The sequence below is a fragment of the Octopus bimaculoides genome, chromosome 3 (assembly GCF_046866305.1).
Source record: "Octopus bimaculoides isolate indiv1 chromosome 3, ASM4686630v1, whole genome shotgun sequence".
Taxonomy (NCBI): domain Eukaryota; kingdom Metazoa; phylum Mollusca; class Cephalopoda; order Octopoda; family Octopodidae; genus Octopus; species Octopus bimaculoides.
The window spans coordinates 9,019,969-9,046,160 of NC_142930.1; the positions used below are offsets into that span (position 1 = coordinate 9,019,969).

General features: G+C 37.1%; 1 protein-coding gene across 12 annotated transcripts in view; it reads right to left on the minus strand.

The window, feature by feature from the left end:
• The window catches only part of LOC106872350 (protein strawberry notch homolog 1), a 183,276-nt gene that overhangs the window by 75,032 nt on the left and 82,052 nt on the right, over positions 1–26,192 (minus strand). For 5 of the 12 annotated variants that reach the window (XM_052966646.2, XM_089348534.1, XM_052966647.2 and 2 more), the window contains exons 3-4: positions 13,058–13,460; positions 8,483–9,445 (exon numbers count right to left, since the gene is read on the minus strand). In XM_052966646.2, coding sequence (XP_052822606.1) covers positions 8,483–9,423 — 941 coding nt within the window. In that variant the 5' untranslated portion in view covers positions 9,424–9,445; positions 13,058–13,460. Of the gene's footprint in view, positions 1–8,482; positions 9,446–13,053; positions 13,461–26,192 lie in introns of those variants that run through there. The other 7 variants (XM_052966648.2, XM_089348536.1, XM_014919310.3 and 4 more) reach the window with 3 other exon arrangements.

The following is a 26,192-nucleotide window of genomic DNA, read 5'->3' on the forward strand; positions in this document are numbered from 1 at the left end:
GAAAGTACCTGTATTCAGTCCTAGCAGTCATGCCTATCACACATTTCTTTTCACAAGAGAGAGGAACACTGCCTCCTCTTGAGGAGAAGGGAGAGGGAAAGGAAGGGGTGGGTGGGGGAAGAAGGACATCTTCAGACATGATAGTGTTGGGGATATCACACACACACTGGAAGTTATGTTAACATTATGAAATAGCAATAGAAAAGACATAGTATGACCATATACTAGCCGAGCAACCGTACTAGCCGAGCAACCGTACTAGCCGAGCAACCGTACTAGCCGAGCAACCGTACTAGCCGAGCAACCGTACTAGCCGAGCAACCGTACTAGCCGAGCAACCGTACTAGCCGAGCAACCGTACTAGCCGAGCAACCGTACTAGCCGAGCAACCGTACTAGCCGAGCAACCGTACTAGCCGAGCAACCGTACTAGCCGAGCAACCGTACTAGCCGAGCAACCGTACTAGCCGAGCAACCGTACTAGCCGAGCAACCGTACTAGCCGAGCAACCGTACTAGCCGAGCAACCGTACTAGCCGAGCAACCGTACTAGCCGAGCAACCGTACTAGCCGAGCAACCGTACTAGCCGAGCAACCGTACTAGCCGAGCAACCGTACTAGCCGAGCAACCGTACTAGCCGAGCAACCGTACTAGCCGAGCAACCGTACTAGCCGAGCAACCGTACTAGCCGAGCAACCGTACTAGCCGAGCAACCGTACTAGCCGAGCAACCGTACTAGCCGAGCAACCGTACTAGCCGAGCAACCGTACTAGCCGAGCAACCGTACTAGCCGAGCAACCGTACTAGCCGAGCAACCGTACTAGCCGAGCAACCGTACTAGCCGAGCAACCGTACTAGCCGAGCAACCGTACTAGCCGAGCAACCGTACTAGCCGAGCAACCGTACTAGCCGAGCAACCGTACTAGCCGAGCAACCGTACTAGCCGAGCAACCGTACTAGCCGAGCAACCGTACTAGCCGAGCAACCGTACTAGCCGAGCAACCGTACTAGCCGAGCAACCGTACTAGCCGAGCAACCGTACTAGCCGAGCAACCGTACTAGCCGAGCAACCGTACTAGCCGAGCAACCGTACTAGCCGAGCAACCGTACTAGCCGAGCAACCGTACTAGCCGAGCAACCGTACTAGCCGAGCAACCGTACTAGCCGAGCAACCGTACTAGCCGAGCAACCGTACTAGCCGAGCAACCGTACTAGCCGAGCAACCGTACTAGCCGAGCAACCGTACTAGCCGAGCAACCGTACTAGCCGAGCAACCGTACTAGCCGAGCAACCGTACTAGCCGAGCAACCGTACTAGCCGAGCAACCGTACTAGCCGAGCAACCGTACTAGCCGAGCAACCGTACTAGCCGAGCAACCGTACTAGCCGAGCAACCGTACTAGCCGAGCAACCGTACTAGCCGAGCAACCGTACTAGCCGAGCAACCGTACTAGCCGAGCAACCGTACTAGCCGAGCAACCGTACTAGCCGAGCAACCGTACTAGCCGAGCAACCGTACTAGCCGAGCAACCGTACTAGCCGAGCAACCGTACTAGCCGAGCAACCGTACTAGCCGAGCAACCGTACTAGCCGAGCAACCGTACTAGCCGAGCAACCGTACTAGCCGAGCAACCGTACTAGCCGAGCAACCGTACTAGCCGAGCAACCGTACTAGCCGAGCAACCGTACTAGCCGAGCAACCGTACTAGCCGAGCAACCGTACTAGCCGAGCAACCGTACTAGCCGAGCAACCGTACTAGCCGAGCAACCGTACTAGCCGAGCAACCGTACTAGCCGAGCAACCGTACTAGCCGAGCAACCGTACTAGCCGAGCAACCGTACTAGCCGAGCAACCGTACTAGCCGAGCAACCGTACTAGCCGAGCAACCGTACTAGCCGAGCAACCGTACTAGCCGAGCAACCGTACTAGCCGAGCAACCGTACTAGCCGAGCAACCGTACTAGCCGAGCAACCGTACTAGCCGAGCAACCGTACTAGCCGAGCAACCGTACTAGCCGAGCAACCGTACTAGCCGAGCAACCATACTAGCTGAGCAACCATACTAGCTGAGCAACCATACTAGCTGAGCAACCATACTAGCTGAGCAACCATACTAGCTAAGCAACCATACTAGCTAAGCAACCATACTAGCTAAGCAACCATACTAGCTGAGCAACCATACTAGCTGAGCAACCATACTAGCTAATATACAGTCAAGGACAACAAGGCTAATAGGCTGGATATTGTCAAGACCCACCAGAAAAAAGGTGCCACCTAATCGAAGTATCAACTCAAGTAGATAAAAAAGTTCTTCATCAAGAAATAGAGAAATAATCCAAATACACTGATCTTGAAATAGAAGTAAGTAGAATGCATGGATAATCCTTACAGTAGGTACCTTGAAAATAATTTTAAAAAACAAGAATACAAATACATACAAAAACATCAGCCTTTACAAATATGGAAAACACAAAACACAGCACTATTAGGTGCTGCACACACATTACATATAGTACTGCAGATTCTATACAAAAATATGAAACCAAAACAAACACTTGCACATGCTCAAGGGATGCAGATTTGAGCTCAATAGTGCAAAGTAAGCTGGCGATAAAAATAAAACTACTGAAAAGTAATAAGAAAACGAGATGAAACAGAATTCCAAAATACACAAAAGAAAATATGAAGAGAAAAATCAGTCCATGTCAAATACCCCATGGCATTCAACAAAAAGGAAGTAAGCCAGAGTGAACATGAACAATGTCTGAATGAAGCTGCAGAGGACTAAATGCCAAGCCATAAATAACTAAGTACAAATATAAAATTATGAATTAAGATGCCAACAATAAGTGCAGGCTATGCAATCAGTACCCTATGACCATCAATTACATCATTTCTGGTTACCCAGTCAGTCCTTATTATCACCATCTAGTCAGGTAACTTACCCAAGCCATTAAGTCACTGGTTTTTTGATAGCTGGACGTCTCATCTATGCATTCAACAACCAGATAATAGCAGAAGCTTACTAACTGAACTAGTTGATCCTGGCCATTGACAGCTTGCTGACTATTGATCTACTCAGCATATACTGATCTTTACCATCAATTCAAAAAGTTCATCTACCAAAATAGTTCACATTCAACATGCTGCATCCCATGATTTTAACATAATTCTGGCTCAGGTGGCTACAGGGTGCTAGGCCTTGCAATGATTTGGCCTTGGGCTGTTTATTCCTATATTCACAGTTGACCTCTATTTTCATGCTATTTCACCCATAGCTGGGACCCTGACAGGTGCTACTACTCCAAGTCAGAGAGACCTGGGTACAATAATGACTAAGAGGTGCTTCCACACACCTTAAAACCATGGAAATCCTGAAGAGGGCTCCATTACTGGAAGTAGGTTAAAGTCATACTCAGTCCTTGTCAAATCTGGGACATCAAGTTGGTAGCCACTTTCACTTACCAACATGAAAACAGATTAGAAATGATATTAACATCTATCAAATGTAATATGACAATGAGTTGGTAACAATCATCTAGGACAGGCCTATCAAAGCTAACAAAGAGATCAAGGCCAAACTGTTTCAACAAAAACTCGAACAAAAATATTTGTATTCTTATAAAAATTCTACCTCTTCCAACAAAACACTGCCCAGAAAAAATAAGAAACTGACAAATTGTAAGAATCTTGTAATTAAAATTATAAGAATGTTGGGTAAAAGAATGAAAACAGTACCAACAATGATTGAACATGAAGGAAATGACCAAAATCATAAAAACCATACAAGGACTCACACCTCTACACAATATGAAAAATATCTCTGCTAGACATAACTTAATAGTACAACTCATGTTGTATACTCCTTGCACACAACACGTATGCAATCACCACCAAATAAAATAACACAACTCACACAACATAGACTCTACATAATCACCAGCCGGATCTTGTTCAAAACGGGGGCACCAGTTTTCATTTATGTTTTATGTAGTGTTTTTGGTACCGAAAGACTTTCAAACTTCGTATACTTATCTATTTTGTGTTATAGAACAGAAAAAAATGTTTGTATTCGGATTTATTTCATGTAAAAAATTGTCTTATTTCGATAATTTCTACTAATCACTGACGTCTATTCGGTTGAAAACAGTTAGCGCTGTAACGGTGTATATCGTATTAATCCCCTAACCCTAACTAGACTGTTAACCCTAACCCTAAAACTAACCCTAACTCTAAAATTGTTACACACATAGATACGCACAGCGTAATTTATTATATAAACAATATATACGTATAAATTACGATTAAGCTGGATGAAATATGTCACAGGGAATAACATTTTTATGACCGGCCAGCAGTAACTCTATTCAGCTGAATAGACGTCAGTGATTGGTTGAAATTACAGAAATACGACAACTTTAACATGAAATAACTTGCAATGTAGGTTTTTTTTTGTTAAGAAGACTAAGAGTAAAAGATGTTTTATATGACACATTCTACCAGTGTCCCAAGTTTCAAAGTGTTTCATTAGTGTTTCGTTAAGAAAATACTGGTGCCCCCGTTTTGAACAAGATCCCACCAGCCTTTAAAACTACCACCAATGAAACAACAAATACAATAAGAACTATGATCTCTGCCTGATGTGGACCCTTGTAAGCAGGAATCTGAATCTTAATGACAACCCCAAATAGACTAGATTTTGCTTTTTCACTAAAGAACAGAATCATCACTCCAAAGCAAGAGGAGAAAGGAACTTTAATCCTTTAGTATTCAAATTACTCAGTCAAGTATAATGCTTATTTATTCGCATTTTTAAAAATTTATCGAATCTTTTTTTAAAACGGGAGCCACATTTTTCATTGATGTTTTACATAGTGTTTTTGGTACCGAAAGACTTTCAAACTTCGTATACTTATCTATTTTGTGTTATAGAACAGAAAAATATTTTTGTATTCGAATTTATTTCATGTAAAAAATTGTCTTATTTCGATAATTTCAACCAATCACTGACGTCCATTCAGCCGATATACATTAAGTGCCGACTACATAAACAAACGATTCTTCGTTTTATTTGCTTTTTTTATTTTAAATTTGCTTTAACCCTAACCCTAACCCTAGGGTTAGGGTTAGGGTTAGAGTTAGGGTTAGGGTTAATTGTTTCAGAATCGTTTGTTTATGTAGTCGGCACTTAACGTATACCGGCTGAATGGACGTCAGTGATTGGTTGAAATTACAGAAATACGACAACTTTAACATGGAATAATTTATGGATTTCTTTTTTTTTTAAGAAGACTAAGAGAAAAAGATGTTTTATATGACACATTCTACCAGTGTTCCAAGTTTCAAAGTGTTTCGTTAATGAAAAATGTGGCCCCCGTTTTAAAAAAGATCCAATTTATCATGTATTATCTTGTAGATTCAAGATTTTGAAGAGGTGATTGCTTATTTTTAAAATGGCATTCTAGATTATGTGTGAGAGACCAGATCTGGCTGGTTTGAACACAAAACTAGTAGAATATTTGAGCCAGATATGGTTGGTTTAAAATGCTAAAGGGTTAAACAAATGATACAATTTCAGGTTTTGAAACTGACAAATTGTTTCCATTGAATTTTCATTATTTTGTAAATTTGAATATTTACAAATTATTCGATAGCTTCCGCTATCTGGGCGACCAAGTTAGTAGTGGGGGTGGGTGCGCTGAAAGTGTAGCTGCTAGAATAAGAATAGCCTGGGCAAAGTTTAGAGAGCTCTTACCCCTGCTGGCGACAAAGGGACTCTCACTCAGAGTAAAAGGCAGACTGTATGACGCATGCGTACGAACAACCATGCTACATGGCAGTGAAACATGGGCTGTAACTGCTGAGGACATACGTAAGCTCGCAAGGAATGAAGCCAGTATGCTCCGTTGGATGTGTAATGTCAATGTGAATACCCGTCAGAGTGTAAGTATCTTGAGAGAAAAGCTGAACATTAGAAGCATCAGTTGTGGCGTGCAAGAGAGACGATTGCGCTGGTATGGACATGTGGTGAGAATGGAGGAGGATAGCTGCGTGAAAAAGTGCCACACCCTAACAGTTGAGGGAACCCGTGGAAGAGGTAGGCCCAGGAAGACCTGGGCTGAGGTGGTGAGGCAAGACCTTCGTACATTGGGCCTCACCGAGGCGATGACTACGGACCGAGACCTTTGGAAATGGGCTGTGCGTGAGAAGACCCGGCAAGCCAAGTAAGATCGTTGCCAGTGCCCCTGGACTGGTTCTTGTGCGGGTGGCACATGAGATGCACCATTTTGAGCGTGGCCGTTGCCAGTACCACCTGACTGGCTCCTGTAGGATTTTCGAGCGAGATCGTTGCCAGTGCCCCTGGACTGGCTTGTGCGGGTGGCACATAAAAGACACCATTTCGAGCGTGGCCGTTTTCGTGCGGGTGACACGTAAAAGCACCCACTACACTCTCTGAGTGGTTGGCGTTAGGAAGGGCATCCAGCTGTAGAAACTCTGCCAAATCAGACTGGAGCCTGGTGTTGCCATCCGGTTTCACCAGTCCTCAGTCAAATCGTCCAACCCATGCTAGCATGGAAAGCGGACGTTAAACGATGATGATGATGATCTCTACTGCAACATCATTCTAAGGAGTAGCGTTGCTTCCCAACAAAGTAAACTGAGACAGGAAAGGTAATATTTCTTGTTTTAGATGACAATATAATTGGACATACATTCATAGGGATTGACATCAGATTGAATATTAGTTTATTTCATATAATTTTTCCCACACAACCAAAGAGACATTCACTAACCACAAACAATATCATCACACAACATTTTGAGCGGTATGTCAGTCATCCTTTTAAACCATTTTAATATTTCAAATTCCAAGAAAACATTACTTTACATGTCCTAGTTATTCACCTATGGCTCTGAGGTCACTAGTGAGATATTTTCAAATCTTTCATAATTTGCCAGAGAGATTTTTCTAAATTATATTTTAGAGAATAAGAAGCAAGTTAATAGAGAAAATTGATTTTGCATTTGCCAGATATACAGGAATAGTTAGTAATGAGAAAACAAACAAAATAAATTCTTCAAATGCTCAGAAGACCAACAAGAAATAGTTCATAGCTTTTGTTACAAAATCAACAGTAGCTGTGGGTACACATAAAGTCTACTAGCTAGAATAAGTAAGAGAAAGAAAACGTTCAGGTAGCAGTTACTTCTATAGTCAACAAAGGGTTTTTCTCACAAAGTGAAGGGCAGATTGTATAACGCTAGTGTATGAAGTGTGATGCTGCATAGTAGCGAGATATAGTCCTTGAAAGTGGAACATTTGTGACAACAGGAAAGAAATGAAGTGAGCATGCTCTACTGGATATATAATGTTAGTGTACATGAACAGTGGAATGCAAATGAGCTTAGAGAAAAGCTAGATATACAAGGAATTTGATGTAGTGTGCAAGAGAGAAGACTGCATTGATAAGGATATGTGAAGCATGTGAAGGATGATGTTGGTTGTATAGGGAAGTGTAGAGCATTTGAAATGCTTTGAACATTTGAAAGACTTAGACAAGGAAAACAGGAGAAAATTAAAGTACTGGGGTTACTGACTATATAATTGCAAACATGACTTTTTCAATGTCATCACTCAATATCTTGTAACATCTGCTGTGTTTGACAAACACATTTCTCTTCTGAGAAGTGTTCAGTATGTCTCAATGAGTTCTGTTAACATGAAGAGTAAAGAACTCTCTCTCTTTTACTCTTTTACTTGTTTCAGTCATTTGACTGTGGCTATGCTGGAGCACCACCTTTGGTCGAGAAAATCGACCCCAGGACTTACTTTTTGTAAGCCTTGTAGTTATTCTATCAGTCTCTTTTTACTGAACCGCTAGGTTATGGGGACGTAAACACACCAGCACCGGTTGTCAAGCGATAGTGGGGGGACAAACACACACACACACACATATATATATATATATATATATATATATATATATATATATATATATATATATATATATATATATAATAGAGTTATTAATATTTCTAAGTCTCTCTAAAGGAGACTACGGCAGCAGTACTGGAAATTAATAGTTATCGCCAAGTCAACATGGCAACTCTCTGAGTGGTTGGCGTTAGGAAGGGCATCCAGCTGTAGAAACTCTGCCAAATCAGATTGGAGCCTGGTGTAACCATCTGGTTTCACCAGTCCTCAGTCAAATTGTCCAACCCATGCTAGCATGGAAAGCGGACGTTAAACGATGATGATGATGATGATGTATAGACCCCACCACCCCACAAAAAAAACCATAGTATTCTTGCAAAGAACAACAATACCCTTTCTTCAGGTAATACCTCTGAAAGAAAGACATAATGATGGAACAAGGTAGATCCCAAGAATCCTATATAATTAACAGGATATATGGTACATTCTTGCCGTCATGCTCAACATAAATCAATAGAAAAGAGGGAGAAACAAAATTTCATATCTACCTGACACTCTCTTCAACACCATCATTAGCCAGTTTCCCTAGTTCTTCATTGAGATCGTCAAGTAACTTTTGATGCACTGCAGTTGTCGCTGTGGCGTAGTTTGTTGCTCGTGTCCGCATCATTTCCAAATACTGTTGCGCGGCCGCAGGAGATAAAAGTCCGGCAGCTTGATGTTGCAATATCATACGACTCGAAGCAGACATTATGGAGGCAATTGCTGCTTCTGGCGATTGCACAGTAATTGGTGACGATGATGATGATGATGATGATGTTGTCGATATGGTTGTTGTTGTTGTTGTTGTTGTTGTTGTTATAGTTGTCGATGTAGCTGTTACTGACGGTGAGGATGTAGATGTAGACACAAGTGTAACCGATGACGATGGCAGTGATATTGGTGTAGTATCTGTAGACTGAGGAACAGTTGTTGATAACAATCCTGATAACTGAGATGAGGCAGTTGAGTAGGAAACCGAAGCCTCAGGTTTACTTATAGGTGGTGGCGATGATGATAACAGCAGTGATGTTAACGATGAAACTGACTGATGCATTGGTGTTGATGTCAGTGAATCAGACGAAGACAGTAATGTAGATGAATCCGGTGTTTCTAATAGTGAGGGGATTTTTAATTCTGGCTGATCAGTTGATGAGATGGATGTTTCAGATGGTTCCAGTGGTTGTGAATAGGAAGGTTGTAAGTGTTGTGTGGACATTGTAACTTCTGAACACTCTGGTATTGAACCTGATGCCATAGACACTAAAGGAGGTGATGGAGGCGCTAAAAGCTGAGATAACAATGATGGAATGAGTGACTCTGGCTCAGAAAAGGCACTGGTCTGACTGGGTGGTGGCGTACTTAATTGCATTTGTCTAACGTTGTCTTCATACTGTTGTTGTTGTTGAGTAGCAGTTAGTAACTGCTCAAGACTTAAAGTGGGATTCATACTACTTTAGTAGAGCAACTCCCTGTAAAAAATAGAAAATACAGATTGTTATTAATTTCATTTGAATAATTATGAGCCCAGTTTTATGTAGGGAACTGAAATGGACATTGTATATTTATGGTATATATTTTTGCAGATTATCATTGAGGTACTGAAATAAATACTATAACTTCAAATATCTCTGAAGTATTTTAGCTTTAAAGCTGCAGTCATGCTGGGGCACCACCATGTAGTGTATTATTATAACAATACATACACAAATATAGACAATCATATCAAAACCATTTCAGTTGTAAAAGATGTGTGCAATGAATCAATGACTTGCCAGTAAATGCAACCTTTCTTACAGCATTTTCCTCTCCTAAGATCACATAATGACAATGGGCAGTTATGCTGCACATCTCAGATGTAGTACACAGGTAAACATTGTCTGGTAATTGCCAATTTCAGCAGGACGACCATACACAAGTGACATATATCAGATAAGTCAAGCCCAATATTTGAGAGTGCATAGTACAGAGAAGGATGAACAACAAAGTCAATCAAGATCAGAAATTAAAAGGTTGTAACTAAACACAGCAAGGTATTCTGTCAACCACTCTAAGGACTCACTGACTTCGATAGGTTCAATATCCAATGAGATTATCATTCACAAGTGTAGATAGATGATATATTACAATAAAGAAAGCTGCTTATTAATTAGTTTGGAATATGTAACTTTTACTAAAAGAAAGTTATTATCAAAGTCTGAACTGTCTAGAAAATTCTAATAAATTCCAATTTTAATATATTTTTATCAAAATGTAGCTTTCAAGATTCTTTTATTATTGAAGACTTCAACTTCATGAATTATTCATAAAGCTAATTTTTATTTACTGTGAAATAGTCATCTTATACTGTGAGATAGAGCTTCCTAACATCTCTGTTCATACTTCTTCAAATACAAAGGTTGCTCAGATATTTATAATGCTACTTTCTACAGATATATCAAAAAAAAAAAACCTTTCTTCAAATTATAAGTTTAATTCAGTATCTACCAAATTATGTTGATTCTAGTATCCTTTTATATTTATTCAGTACTGTTGAAGATGATAAACTGAGAACTTTTACATGGTTAAGTCAACATAATACCTGATTTCTTCATAAATTCTAACAGTCTTTTAGTGCTTGGTATTATTTTAAATTAATTTAGAAGTACCATTAGAGAATGAAGGATACAAATTAGACAAATTAGAAAAGTTACACAAATTGGAAATTAAATGTATAAACATCATTTAACCCAGGGAAAAATCTTCCTGTAAAAAAATTGTAGTAAGTATACAATTTTTCCTATTAAAAGAGTGGTTGTAATTTAATCAATATAAGAGATTTATTAGCAACTAAAATACAGATATAGATGAGTTAGTAGAGTATCATAAAAACAAGCAAAAAGTTAAATGTATCTTGTAACTGACACTGCATGATGTCTATATCCAAAATACTTCATTATTAAAAGACAAGACCAAGCTCAAAAGTTACACAGAGGGTTAGAATATGACAAAGAGTCAGAGCATTGTGAAAGAGTTTTGTTAGTTCAATACTGTCTTTAGAAAACAAAGACTTTCTTCAAAAGTGAGGGTTGGGCAAAGGTTTGAGAAACTATTCTCACAAAAACACAACACTACAGAAATCAAAGAAAAAAATGTGTCTAATTCCACAAGTATTGTATGGTGTTCAGAGAATGGAATATTCATAGATTAATATACATACTGAAATACACTTAATTCTTGATAAGACTCATATAGCAGTACGCTATTAACATGCACTTCTATAAAGGCCTCAGAAAGGCTACAAAATCATATTGTTCAATTACAGTATTACTCAGTCTAATTTTAAACACCAGCAGATTCATTAGAGCAATAGAAAAAGTGTTTTACAGTATTTATTCTGGTTCTTTATATGCAGAGTTCAAATCTCAGCATGGTCAATTTTTGTTCATCTCTTCAGTGTTGATAAAATGTACCAGTCAAGTACAGCAGTGAGTTTAATCAACTAACTCCATCCTACAAGTCTGTTGACCTTGTGCCTCTAAATAAATAATTTTACGTGCTAGTGTTTTTGGCATCTGTCTTAATGTATAATTAAAATATAACCAAAATATCAAACCTAGTCAATATACAAATGATTGGAGGTACAGTTGAGAAGTTCGCCTCAGATCTATGTATATTATAGTTTGTCCCCATTGCAGGACACTGTTGGCTGGTGTCTTCTATTATAGCCAAAGAGTGACTAATACTTTGCGAGTGGAATTTGGTAGCCAGGAACTGGAAGAAATCCTCTGTGTGTGTGTGTGTGTGTGTGTGTGTGTGTGTGTGTGTGTGTGTGTGTGTGTGTGTTCCTTCTGTCTTGACAGCACACTAATTGTGAACGAGAGTCACCACCCATACAGACAGTGTTCTTTGTTTATTACAATCCTTTGTGAAAGAGTGTGCAAGCTGTTCAATAGACTAGGCAAGATATTACCTTGTTTAGAAACAGGTAAAAAGTTGGCAACAGAAAAAGCATCCAGTTGTAGAAAAATTTGAATGAACAGAGTTTCATTTGACCCAAGTAAGCATGGAAAAGTGTACGTTATAACAATAATGGTGCTAACATCGTTATCATTTTACATCTGTTTTTGCACGCTATCATGGATTAGACGGATCTTATTTTGTCTTAACACACTCCAATGGCCTATGTCATGTGACACATACAGCAACAAAGAAAAATTGCCCATCTTTGTTGTGTATTTGTCCCAACTTTTTCTTTGCATGGTTTTAAACAGCCAAAGCTTTTCTTATTTCCAATCACTTTACAAACCACCGGCAACAAATAAGCAATTTATAGCAGAACTAAAATGTCACCACAATCCAGTATAATTTCATCATAGTTTCTACTCTCCCCAGTGAATTGCTTGCATACAGATTGCAGAGTCCATGCTTCTTTCATTCATTCATTCATTCATTCATTTTTGGCATGAATTTCACAGCTGGATAGCCTTCCTATCACTAGTTACATATTATCAAAATACAAACTGACAACCATTCATAACAGTTAATAAAATAAATAGTATAAAATATTGGTTTGGTTCAAATCTTATTCAATGAGAAGAACTATAGAATGGAAGGTATGTTAACAAGTCCATAACCTAGTTTCAATTTTTTGTTATAGCTCTTTGATTATACATAAATCACTAATCCTCTTCAGGAAAGTATAAATATCATAACTGCTCTGAAATTGTTAAAATTTGTGTTTTTCCATGAGAATGTTAACTACCAGAGTATATTCACAGAGACCTCTCTAAGACAGAATTATATCAAGTTTAAAGAGTGGTTGCTAAGGCAAAAAAAAAATAATGACTAAAATTCTAAATTTAAAACATGCTACACTAAATGCACATCATCAAATATAACTAAAGTCAAATAGTTAGAATAAGGAATGAAACTAAAACATAAACAAGTTTTCCCTAATAATTAGTGTAAAATAAAACAACGGAGTTGTTATTATGTAATATATTTCAAGGTGGAATCCACTAGAGTGATTTACATACAAGTATTCAAGTACAACTATGTATGCTAACAAAATACTCATTAAATTTTATGGTATCAAAACGTACCTCCTTATGTTACTTATTTACAGCTTCTTGGATTGAGCCAGTGAAAACTAAGTGTCTTTACCAGAAGTATAATGCCAGTCATCAGTTTAAAATTTTTAATCCTTGAGTTGATAGATTAGCACCTACAGGTCATCAACTTTGTGTGGTAGACCTACCACCACCAAGCCACCAAACCGTTGGGTACTATTATTGCAAGCATTCAGATCAGGTCTCCAGTCTTTGGGTAATCCATGAGTCATGGTTTCTTCCTTCTTTTGTCCCATCCAATCATTGCAAAAGTCATAGGCACTATTGACCTTCCTTCTCTGGCAAAGCCATTAAAAGCAAAATTGCGACTCTTCAAATTTCGGTAAATATCCAACAGATGCTTGCATTGGTGAAATTGTGTATGAAATGAAACAATCTATGGAAAAAAAAAAAACTAAAAATTAAAAGTAAATAGAGAATATATTGAATAATTGGGGCACTACTAAAAATTTCATATAGGCTTCGAACTCAGCTACAAACACAAGAAACACTCATCAACTATAGCATGGATTGAGTAGGTTTTTTTAAGAGTTAAATATCTTAGTAACTAACAAAATAGGGCTAGTTACAGTTAGGCTAACAGATCTTTGTTATCTCAAAACTACTGAGAAGTGACTGTTTCTCTTGATTGGACAAAGAACAGATTTGGTTTTAAAAAATTATTTTCATAATCATCCCAAAAGATTGAGTTATGAAAATTTAGCATGTGGTCTTGTGCTTCTTTTTTCTTGTTTTTAATTATCTACAAAGATTTTGTACTACTCAAACTGTCTTGGTATTTGTTACATAAGAAAGAGTTCATATGTTGACTGTTTCACAAACATATTCTCTGGGCAAGAAGACTTAAAGATGTTTCTAAAACAATCGCAATTTTTAAGCAAGAAGATATGAGAAGGTGAAAGTGGTTAATTGCTTTAACTATTTTGATGTTTAAATAACAGTTGATGTTTTAAATAACAACAGAATTATAGGAGATATAATGATAATAATTATCAGAGTATTTTGATACTCTTAGTGAAATTCAGAGCCACATGAAAAAGAATTAAAGAAATGGGTATGGTAACAGAGGACAATAAAGTGAAAATATTTAAGGTGTTACTTTCACTCAAAAAAGAAAATTTTGAAAGATATGGATGGAGTATTGTTGATTAACTTAACAAATAAAAATCAAGGCATAAGATCAATTGGTTTAGATGACAGAACTCCCCGAAATATTGAAGATGTACCCTATCTCTAGGAAAAAGAAAAATAACTATTTAAGGATAAGATATGTTTCCAATGTTTTAACATCATATTAAAATAGATTTAATATTGTGCTAATTAAATCTATTTCATTAGCACAATAGGGCAGCGAGCTGGCAGAATCATTAGCATGTTCAGCAGTATTTCATCTGTCTTTACGTTCTGAGTTCAAATCCGCCGATGTAATCAACTTAATCCTTTTGTCTGTCCTTGTTTGTCCCTTCTATGTTTAGCCCCCTGTGGGCAACAAAGAAATAAACATTGTGCTAAAATATAGACATCTAGTTACAATAAAAAAAATATCAAAAAATATAAATTTCTTATTAAGAACATTCTGAAGACATTTATCACAACTAGCTATTAATATACTCCAAAATCTACAACAAAAATAGACATAGCGCATACATTGCAAAAGTACTTTGCTATGTTGATAAACAACAAAGTAAATAAATAAAAACTAGATACTGCTAAGAATATATATGTAAAGCATAAAAGTCAGGTATGACAATTGAAGATAGATTATTTTTCCATGACTTCCATATGATTACAGCCATTTCACAACCTTCTTCATGTAGCATTATCTTTAGTATACAAAAATTATATGTACATTTGTATTAATATGGATATGCTCAGCATTATACAACTGTATATTCACAAATTAATGCAAATAAAGAGAGCTAACTCATCAGACCACCAAAACACCATAGTTACATTTACTACTCAGTCTCTCTCTCTCTCTCTCTCTCTCTCTCTCTCTCTGTCTGTTAAAGTCTGTCATACCGGCCATGATGAAATACCACAAGGTATAGAAAATATGAAATACCACAAGGTATAGAAAATACAAATTCATACATATTCGCCTTTATATATTTAATCCTTTATATTGAACACTCAATATTTCTATTCAATAAGACATATTCCATATATTCAATAAGACATTCAATACTTTATTTCATAGTACCATCCATTTTTATTTTATATTATATATTGTATATTATATTATATATTGTATATTCCATATTCTATATCCCACATTGGTTTTGCAGGAATATAAATAGAACATAAAAAACAGACAGTGTTGGAACTCTTTTAAACAAAATAATATATTCCTCTATACACAATCATACAAACCCCCCCCTTTTTTTTTGTATTTATTTTTACTCGCATATATATATATATACATAATGTGTGTGTGTGTGTGTGTGTGTGTGTGTGTGTGTGTGTGTGTGTGTGTGTAAAAAATATTGGAATATATGCTTGAAATTAATGTTTTTATAATACCTAACTATAATTTTATTATTTCAATGTTCCCACCCTACTTAAAAAACTAATCTTTTGTTCAGACATTTAAGATATACAGAAAAAGAAATTTTATTAGGGGAGAATGAAATACACAGATGGTAGTAGTTCCAATATCTCCTATCTGCTAGCTCATAAAGACATTATCATCAAATATAATCAATATTTGTTTAATCCATTTGCAATTAGTCATATTAGTCATAGAATTAGATTAGATTCAAATAATTTGAAAGTGAACTTCTGGAAATTTGAAAAAAAGTTGTTTTCTTTAAATTTCAGATATTTTTCACTGAATTTTTTAATTACTGAAATGAGCATACTCGGAAGTATACCAACAACACGGTGACCCGAGAGTATAATAGCAGCAGCTTATTAATCATAGATAACAGTATCAATTATTGTTATCAGAAAGAGTGAGTTCCAAACATATTCAGGATATTGTTATATCACTGATAAATGTTATCAACTGGTTATTTGCTATTTAAGAGGCTCATTCCACTGCATTTCAAAGTAGCTAAATGAATTTATTTGAAAGTAGATATGTATAAAAACGTAAGTATATCTGGAAGTATACTAACATGAAAATGACATATACAATATTCAAAAGAGAGTCAGGGCTGACCAAAGAAAAGGTTCAGTTTGTGTTCCATCACAAATATTGCTTTTTGTCTAATTCCAAGGCATCTGACTCTCTCCAAGTGGTTATAAGTAGGAACCATGTATAAGTGAAGCTTACCACAGTAAACAGCAGAAGCACATTTATGATCGTTCAGTTCTCAAACAGAAATGAACTTAAATCCTATTATGAATAAAATTTGATGGTGCACTGTCCTGAAACTAATAGGATTAATTAGTCATTGATGAAAGTATCTGATTAAGGAAAACCAAACAACACTGAACAATTGTTGACCATATCTGTACAAGACCATGTGTGACCTACTTTAGAGTATTACTTGTAGTTCACCTATACTCTTCTGCTATAGAAGACTATAACCCTGTATTCCAACTACTAGCTCAACACCAGCCACACTTGGAATTTACTCACCCTATTAGTTACTTTTCTGAGTTATACATTAATCAGACTAAAAAAAAAACAATCAGACTCCCCACCATTCCACTAAGCTCAATACTGTCCCACAAATGGTCCAGATGGACTATATGTAATCTGAACCTTTCCCCCCTTGTTTTATTTAATTTATTTTTTTTACGGAATCCTACGTTTTAGGCTATGGAGATTCCGATTCTGAAAAAAAAATTTCAAAAATCTCAATTTCAAAATTTCGATTTCCCCCCCCCCCCCCCCCGTTTTTATATAGATCCACAGGGTAAACCTAACCCTAACTCAAACCCTAACCCTGACCCTAACCCTAAACCTAACCCTAACACTAGTTTTGCGAGATTTGGCTGTTATTTCTAGCATGTAAATAGCCTGCTTGGTGGGGGGAAGAATGGAAATTTTTCAAAAATTTTTTTTTCAGAATCGGAATCTCCATACACCAGTCATTTGCTTGACTATCTCTCATCCTATGTTGAGGACATCTGTCTCAACTGGACTCTCTCAGAAGTCATTTTCTTGATGATTTCATTACATACATCTTGGTTTTTATGCTCTTGCTTCACTAACATTGCTGTCACAGAGGCCAAGCTATTTGCTATGCTGAACTACCAACAATAGTTAGTCTTTTCATCTACCCATATCCTTGACTGAAACACAAACTATATAAACATCTTGAACTCATTTTTAGCTACAAACACAAATGAAACACAAACATCACTGCCGCTGCACCTATCAGATTATCTGACTACTGTCTAATCAAGGAAACCTACTTCACAATGACTACTCCCCCTCAACACTCTGGATGAAGGGGAAAGCAAATGAATAATCAATCTCATGAACAAAATGGCTTGCTCAGAAATGTTCAGCCACTGTACAGGTAAGAAATATTGTCTCCAACACCAGCAGAAATCCATTTGTATTAACCAACTTGGCAGTGTTCATCTTCTACCACAACACCAACATGACAACCATTACAAAAAAGCAAAGGATGTCTTTGAACATCTTACAGCATGCAAGCCACCACACTACTGAAACAGTAACCAAGCATCCAGGTCCTTTGCCAAAAGAATCTGTACTAATGTAGCAGAGATTTCTCAATTTAACAAAGGACTCAACAAAGCTTTCCCCAAATTTTCTATCTCCACTTCATACGGATTACTATTACATATAGTTGCCAAGTGTTAAAATTTTTCCTGTTTCTCCAATCTAAAAAAATTAGTTAGTCAAAATGGTATCCATTCCATTACCTTCAGTGTGTTCCAGAGCTAGTTCCTATTCTTGCAAGAATCTTCAGTATTTGTCTCCCAACAGATAACCAAATCTATAGATATGCATAACAGTTGTTTTTCCAAAAAGCACAACCTCCCTGGCCCTGCCAACAATCATTATGTCCCCCTCATTTCCAATATCTCCACTTTCTCAGTGACAATCAGTTTCTCTAAAGCTAGTTTAATGGAGTTTTGTGTTCTATAGCACACACTGATAGTCTTTTGCACTTGGTAAAAAGCAATGTTGATGCTTTTGACATAAGCAAAGCCTTTGATTGCATCTGCAAATGAGAATCTCCTTGCAAAACTTCCCACTTATTGTTTGTGACTCTTTTTTCGAATAGAGTACTTCACTGGTCTACATTCTGCCAGTTCTAGGGTACTTCAAGGTTGTTAAGTCTGACACAGTTCTTTGTATATAAATGATCTATTTGTCACGTCTAGCCACATCTTTTCACTCCTTACTGCAATAGTCATTATTCAATGGAACTGTGACCTCTCACTGAATATTTACTGCTTCTATGAAGAAAGGAGGATGTGACACTAATCCCATGACACAACCATTATATGCACTAAACTCGTTCTACATATGAACAACATACAACTAAACCCACAACAAGTGCTAGGCCTCACAATTTCGGAAATTTTTTTACAGAGGATGCACATTTATAATACTATCACGAAAGCACCCCTAAAATCACTCTCCAAGGCTAGAAAATACTTCAACTCTGATCTACAATATCAAGATCCACATTGAAATACTCACATAAACAGAACAGTGCTACTGCTATACACACATACACAGATATTGGAAACTACATTCAAAACCAGGCCATCCAGCTGACTGGCAAGACTCAACATGCTATTCACCTGCTTCTTCTCATATGTATCATATCACTCCAAACTAAACATTTAAACTCACTCATTCTCCTCATAACTACAGCTGTCCTTCCCTCCTTACAGGCATCAATCAACAAAATTTCAAAGAAACTAATCTCATCAGCATGAGAGGGTCTGTAAGGGTTAAGAGTACCTCCTTCTCATCCAATTAAATTACTTCAAAATGCTGATATCGTACAGCTACTGCACACAAAACATTCTAGAGAGCATTAAAAAAAATAATAAACCATCTTACAGATAGGAAGACCATTAATGACTAGCACACTAAACCACAAACCAAATTGTTGCTACTCTAAGTTTCAGTTCATCTCAATTATCTAGATGTATATCCCCCACCTCTCTTCTCTGTTGTGCCTTGTCCTTTCCTAGACTACATACTAAACACTTAGCTAAATGTTTCCATGCAAGAACTGCAACATTGTGGCACATATTGTTCATGATTTCCTTGTGCACATTGGCTTGTAAAACATCAAATGCATTGACCTCACTAGTTAGGTCTATGAGCCAAGACTAATGTTCCCAGTTTAAATTTTACCAAATACTTTCTTAGAGGAATTGCAATTTTGTAGTTTACTCTACCTTACATTAATTTTTCTTCCAGGAACTGACCTGCCCAAGTTCAAGCTGTTGAAATCAGTAATTAAAGGATGCTATCATTAATGATTTTATAGATGGTGGAGGAAAACAGTAGCAGTAGTAGTATGGCTTCAGGAATTTAATCATCATCATCATCATCGTTTAACGTCCGCTTTCCATGCTAGCATGGGTTGGACGATTTGACTGAGGACTGGTGAAACCGGATGGCAACACCAGGCTCCAGTCTGATTTGGCAGAGTTTCTACAGCTGGATGCCCTTCCTAACGCCAACCACTCAGAGAGTGTAGTGGGTGCTTTTACGTGTCACCCGCACGAAAACGGCCACGCTCGAAATGGTGTCTTTTATGTGCCACCCGCACAAGCCAGTCCAGGGGCACTGGCAACGATCTCGCTCGAAAATCCTACAGGAGCCAGTCAGGCGGTACTGGCAACGGCCACGCTCAAAATGGTGCATCTCATGTGCCACCCGCACAAGAACCAGTCCAGGGGCACTGGCAACGATCTTACTTGGCTTGCCGGGTCTTCTCACGCACAGCCCATTTCCAAAGGTCTCGGTCCGTAGTCATCGCCTCGGTGAGGCCCAATGTACGAAGGTCTTGCCTCACCACCTCAGCCCAGGTCTTCCTGGGCCTACCTCTTCCACGGGTTCCCTCAACTGTTAGGGTGTGGCACTTTTTCACGCAGCTATCCTCCTCCATTCTCACCACATGTCCATACCAGCGCAATCGTCTCTCTTGCACGCCACAACTGATGCTTCTAATGTTCAGCTTTTCTCTCAAGATACTTACACTCTGACGGGTATTCACATTGACATTACACATCCAACGGAGCATACTGGCTTCATTCCTTGCGAGCTTACGTATGTCCTCAGCAGTTACAGCCCATGTTTCACTGCCATGTAGCATGGTTGTTCGTACGCATGCGTCATACAGTCTGCCTTTTACTCTGAGTGAGAGTCCCTTTGTCGCCAGCAGGGGTAAGAGCTCTCTAAACTTTGCCCAGGCTATTCTTAATGACACTATTAAAACAAGATTTTGCAAATATTTTGTCAAAAGTTGTATGTTCATTTATAACTTTGCATACATATATATACACTCAAATACACATCATTTATACCTACATTTATATAGACTCATATAGATGTGAATACATAAGTATGTACAAGAATGCACATATATGCATGCTATAAGCATTGATACACTAAAATGTGTAGAGTTTGAAAAGGGGCAAATACTGTTGATTTGGGTTTATGTAATGTGGATTGTACAAACTTAGGCTTGATTTTAAATCCAAATAGGGCAATGTCACTATCATTCTTACATTGCCTGCTCCACTTAGGTTAGTTATGTGTTTTTTACAATGCAAATCATATGGAGTATACTTGAAACAACCAGTTATATCTTCACTTCAGCAAAAACTATACACAATATTGTATCAATACAAGTTTCTTAAAGCATATATAAATATATATACTTGCCCATATGTATTCAAGCTTATAGATATACATGAATGTGATAGAGAACATAAGCATGTAAATGTGAAACTAGAGATAAATATACTTATAATCTAATATGGGACATACTTTAGGCAGTTATTGTAAATATAAATATTGTGGAGATGTAGTGTTTTCAGAGAAAGGCAGCATCTCTGTTGGAAGAGATGGCTAGTTCCCTCACGAATAAGCTGTTTACTTTGATTTCTGACAGGCATCAGTTTCTCACCTGTGACTCAAAGGAACTGCAGCACGAGTCATCCCAGTAAATTGCTGTGACTAAATTATATGAGAGTAGTCATTCAGGTCGCAAACCTTTGGAGAGATAGAATGTGTTTACTCTTGCATATGAAAACTAATTCCAGCAGACTAAGAAGGCAAAAGCAACAATGAATCCAACAGTCAAACAGATGATTTCAACAAGCACTGTAGAATGCTAAAAGGACAAGACACTCTCAAAGTCTTACTCATCCACCTCATCTAAATATGCCTCCAACCATCTTGACATCATCTTGCCACAGGATCAAGGCAAGCCTGAATGAGAAGTGAGGCTGGTGTTAGGCAACTCTCCCTCACTTAAATCCAATTCACATCCCAACTCATGACACCACATGATGTGAAAGACATCATCCTATTGATAGGCAGTCAAGGTAATGTTGGTACGTATGAATGAGAGAGAGAGGGACAGGGAATACAATTTGAGAAAACACATCACAAATGGTCTTGTAGTTCCTTTCCGTGATCAGGACCTCCTGATTTTGCAAGTAAAGCTCCATACTTTGCCTTGGTTTGGTTTAGAGTCATAGTTACAATTAGGAACTCGGACAAAATAGAACCCTGTTTGCTAATATATCTATGGTCACAAACTGCTTTTAATATTTTCACCAGAAGGAGAACTGCTGCATGTAAAAGTTACCTAGTTTTGTTTTTTGGGTTTTTTTTTTTTTTTTCAGGAATGATGAAGGAATGATGCAAATTCCCAATGTTGTTCTAAGAATGAAGATGAAGAAGTGAGGATTGAGTTTATTCACAACAATCTGCAGTATAAATAAGAGGAGAAACTAGACAGATCAATCCAAAGATTGGCATGATAGATATAACTCCTACACTATGTAGCTCAAACTAGCTAACCACTACTTAATGTTACCAAACCTCATAGGAAGATATAATATAAAAAGAAGATAATATAACAAATTTTTAAAAAAGCAATCCAAAAACATTTGCAATTTTCAAATTTATAAGATTACATGTCAAAGTATGTAGCTTTGCAAAATGGCAAATAAAGAAGAAAAAAATAAAATAATCCAATAGTTTTATTTCAAAACACTATTATTCTAAAGAAAAGAGTTGGATTATTTTAATAGGAAGTCAAGAAATATCCTCTCTGAAAGTGTGGATAGCCATATAAGTACCAAGACAAGCGGGTTAGAGGTGACAGTTAACATCCTGACATTAACACTGCAATAATAAACATAGTACAGCCAAAAGGTAAAAAAGTTCACTTCTGAAACAAGGTCCAGGGTTCAATTCCATTGTGTATTATAGTCTTGGGTCAAACCAGGACTTGTGAGTGAAAGCAAGCAGACAGAATTTGAGTGAAAGCTCATCAGATGGATTGTATCCTAATTCAAAGGATCTAGCCCTGCTACACTTTATCACACTAATTTCTAGAATTTTGTTAAGCGTACGGACATCTGAAAACTCCCAATCACTTACATGCTAATTCAATGAGCATGGAAGTACAGTTGAATGAACAACCGAAAACTTATGGTTAGAAATCCTGATAGAGGTCTATACAGCTCTAAGTAATGATTGTAGGTGGTTGCTCTAAGTGATGTTTAGACCTAGGTCAGCTCAGGCACATGTGCCATGTGATCAAAGGCATTCCAACCATAGCTCTCTCATCATTTTTTTTTAATATCAAACATAACCCAGTTTTTCTTCATTTAAAATGAAATAGTGTCTTTTGAGGGCTGCAATTTCTATCAGGTTGAACAACCACATAAGTTAGAGTTGCCTTGTTGCAGAGTTCAATTTCTCCTGTATGAAAAGTAATCTGTGATTGTGCAATATCTTGTCCTGAAGGAAATTCATCACTTATCTAATTAATATTAAAGTAACTTGGAATTGAGCACCAGCTCCACTCTTCTCAGTAGCCTAGAAAGGATTAACAATGAACTGTGAATATCTATAAACACCATTTGACCTTGATCCATCTTCAATTACAGATGATAATTAGAATGAATTAACACCAAGACAGTTAGTTCTTATGTGTTGTGGTGTGGCTGAACCTAAAAGCTTTATATACTTTCCTTAATAAGTAAAGGATATCTTCCAGATCCCATAGCATTAAACAAGCAGGAGACACTGGATAAACAACAAGGCTTTCTGAATGAATAAATCAACTAATGCACAATAGTGATACCACTATTCTGTACCATCTGAAATATCTATGAACATCTCTGCTTAATGACTGGAGAACTAAATCAAGAATGAGAATATAGGAAACTGAAGTCGATTCAGAAGCTTCAACTGGAATACTGTTATGTTTCAGTATAGATTACTAACATAGACACAAAATTTTATCAACCCTATTCCAACTTAAGAGGATATAACATAAAGTCAACTATAAGATTTGAACTCATAATATAAAGTGACTTAACTAAATGCTGCAAGACATTCTGTTCGACGTTCTACTGATTCTGTCAATCTACCACCTTTATGTATGTGAATAAAAAGGAACTAGTAAAACTGAACAAAGATTTTAGCAAGACAATCCAGATGCTCTATAATTCCCAAGAGACCACTATGAAATGCCCAAATTATTTTGGATACAGTAGCTATTAAACAAAAAGGAGTTTTCAACCCTTTTGATACCAACCTGCTTGAAACCACCCTTAGTTCTATGATATAAGCTTCCTATTTTAAACTGATTTAAATAAAACCTTCAATCAAAAGTCCATGTTAATTTATGTTCCAGACACTAAGCTTAATAATGACAAAGTTACTTTAGTAAATTCTTGATTATTTTCAAAATAAACAGAGCAAAAACACAGTTACACTGCTAAAATTAGCAGATAAATATCTTTCAAATCATGAATGAAGACCACATTGAATAATGCAGTCCTAAATGCTCTATCTCTAAGAAAAAGATAGTGATATAGCTGGAATGCCTTTGATTACAATTCTGCTCCATCAGAACTGGCTTCAGCAACAGGATATATTTGGCAGGGATAATTTCTTTAGCAAGCTGAAATCAGACACTGCATTACGCTTAACAACATCAAGAAGATACTTGCTACTAAGTAGGCAATTAGAGTTGAATTTAGTTTTGAAGATTAAGAAAGTAAAATCGGAGATTAACAAAATGGATAGTACTGAGATTACATTGGCACCTGCTAGTATAGGTTTCTTTGTATTGCACTTTTATTAAGAATAAAATAAACAGATTTACATTAAGCAGCTAAAAGGCTTGGATTAAACAATTTATCCAGAATTAATAAATAACTTTAAAAAACTATGATAATAAAGAAATCTCTATCTAGCATGTTAAGGAAATGTTAATTTATGTATTGCAATGCATGAAGAGGATTTCCTTAAACCAGCCTTGTCTGCAGTGCAAATATTCTACCTGTTTTATGTTAAAACTAACCAGATACAGCCTCTAACACCTACCCTAACAATGTCATTCTAAAATTAAACAATCACATAAAAATTTCAAAGCTAACAGATAATGCATTATCAATTCAAAATAATGTGAATAAATAAGCATTACCTAATGGGTTAAAGAAGTTAGAAAAGCAATCCAAATAAATTGTATAACAATAAATGTGGTCCAAAATACCTGGATATACCAAGCAAAGTTACCAGGAAACTACTAGAAATAGCAGTAATCAACCTACTAGAAATAACAGACAAAACTTCATCAAATCATATCCTACAGTGTCTTTTTCTGTTTATGTATCCTTGTCTTGACACTGTGTAATAGTTGCGAATGAGCATCACTGTCATACAAGGGATGCCATTGCATTTCTAATCACTTGTGAATTTATGTCTGGCCAAGGTGAAATATCTTACTTGGAAATAAATGAGGGTTGACAACAGAAAAGGCATTCAGCCTTAGAAAAACTGCCTCAATGAATTCTGTCTGAAAAGTGGACATTAACTTAGATTTGTTTTTTAAAACTTGTTGGTGCTTAGATGGACCTCTTTTCACTTCTCATAAGTTGTTGGCCCCAGTTTGGTGATTAGTGGTTTAAGGTAGCAGTAAATCACTGAGTGGGAACATTTGAATATATGAACAAGTGCAGAAAATAGTTCCTCGCTATCTACATATTCTTCTTCTCGAGTTCACAACTTCAGAGTGGCTACAATCTATAAAAGTAAATAAAAAGTAGATCTGGAGACTGCTAAAAAGCTAGAATGACAGCCTTCAAATAATGAGAAAATGAGGACAGCAGAGAATTATACAAAGGAAACCAGAAGAGAAACTAAAGTGTCAGGTTTACATAGCAAAGGTGAAAGCAGAACATAGGAGGTTTGTCAATGTTCCATAACATGAAAACCAAAGGAGTGAAATGCTTTGGACTGCAGGGCAGTGTACCTTAAAGAATTGTGACATTACAGATGAGAAGTATGTACAGATAGATAATAATACATTTGCATTTAATGTTTCTGAAAACAAATGGGCATGGAAATGCTAGAATGAAACTGCTCTATACTGACAAACTTGTTCTATCCAAATGTATAGTAAGATAAGAAATTTCAGGCATGGAAGGAAAACTGGGAATCAAAGAGTCACAAAATTAACTTAGCAAAGACTGAAGCATTAGTAAGTAGGAAAACAGATAGGTCTCTGCTACCATCATGAAAATGGACTTGCTCAATATCTATAAAAAGAGTAGATAGAAATTCCATAAGGTGTATCCAACGCAAACCATGGACACACAAAGAGTAACAGTTGAATCATGGGCAGATTGACAGAAAATGCAAATTTTGTAAGCGGCAGATGCACAGGAATAATAAATATTGAAAATGCATAGATCCTCTCAATTCCTCAGGATGATCCCCAAAGATAGTAAATAGTTCTTGTTTCCTAACTGACCTAATTAGCTGTCGTCAAGGATGTTCTAAAAGAAAAGTAGACAGAATAAGAACAGATTAGTAAGTTCAGGGCTACTACCTCTGTTAGTAACAAAAAAATTCTCTCTCAGAATGAAAGGCAGATTATATGCCTGTGTACAAACTGCAATA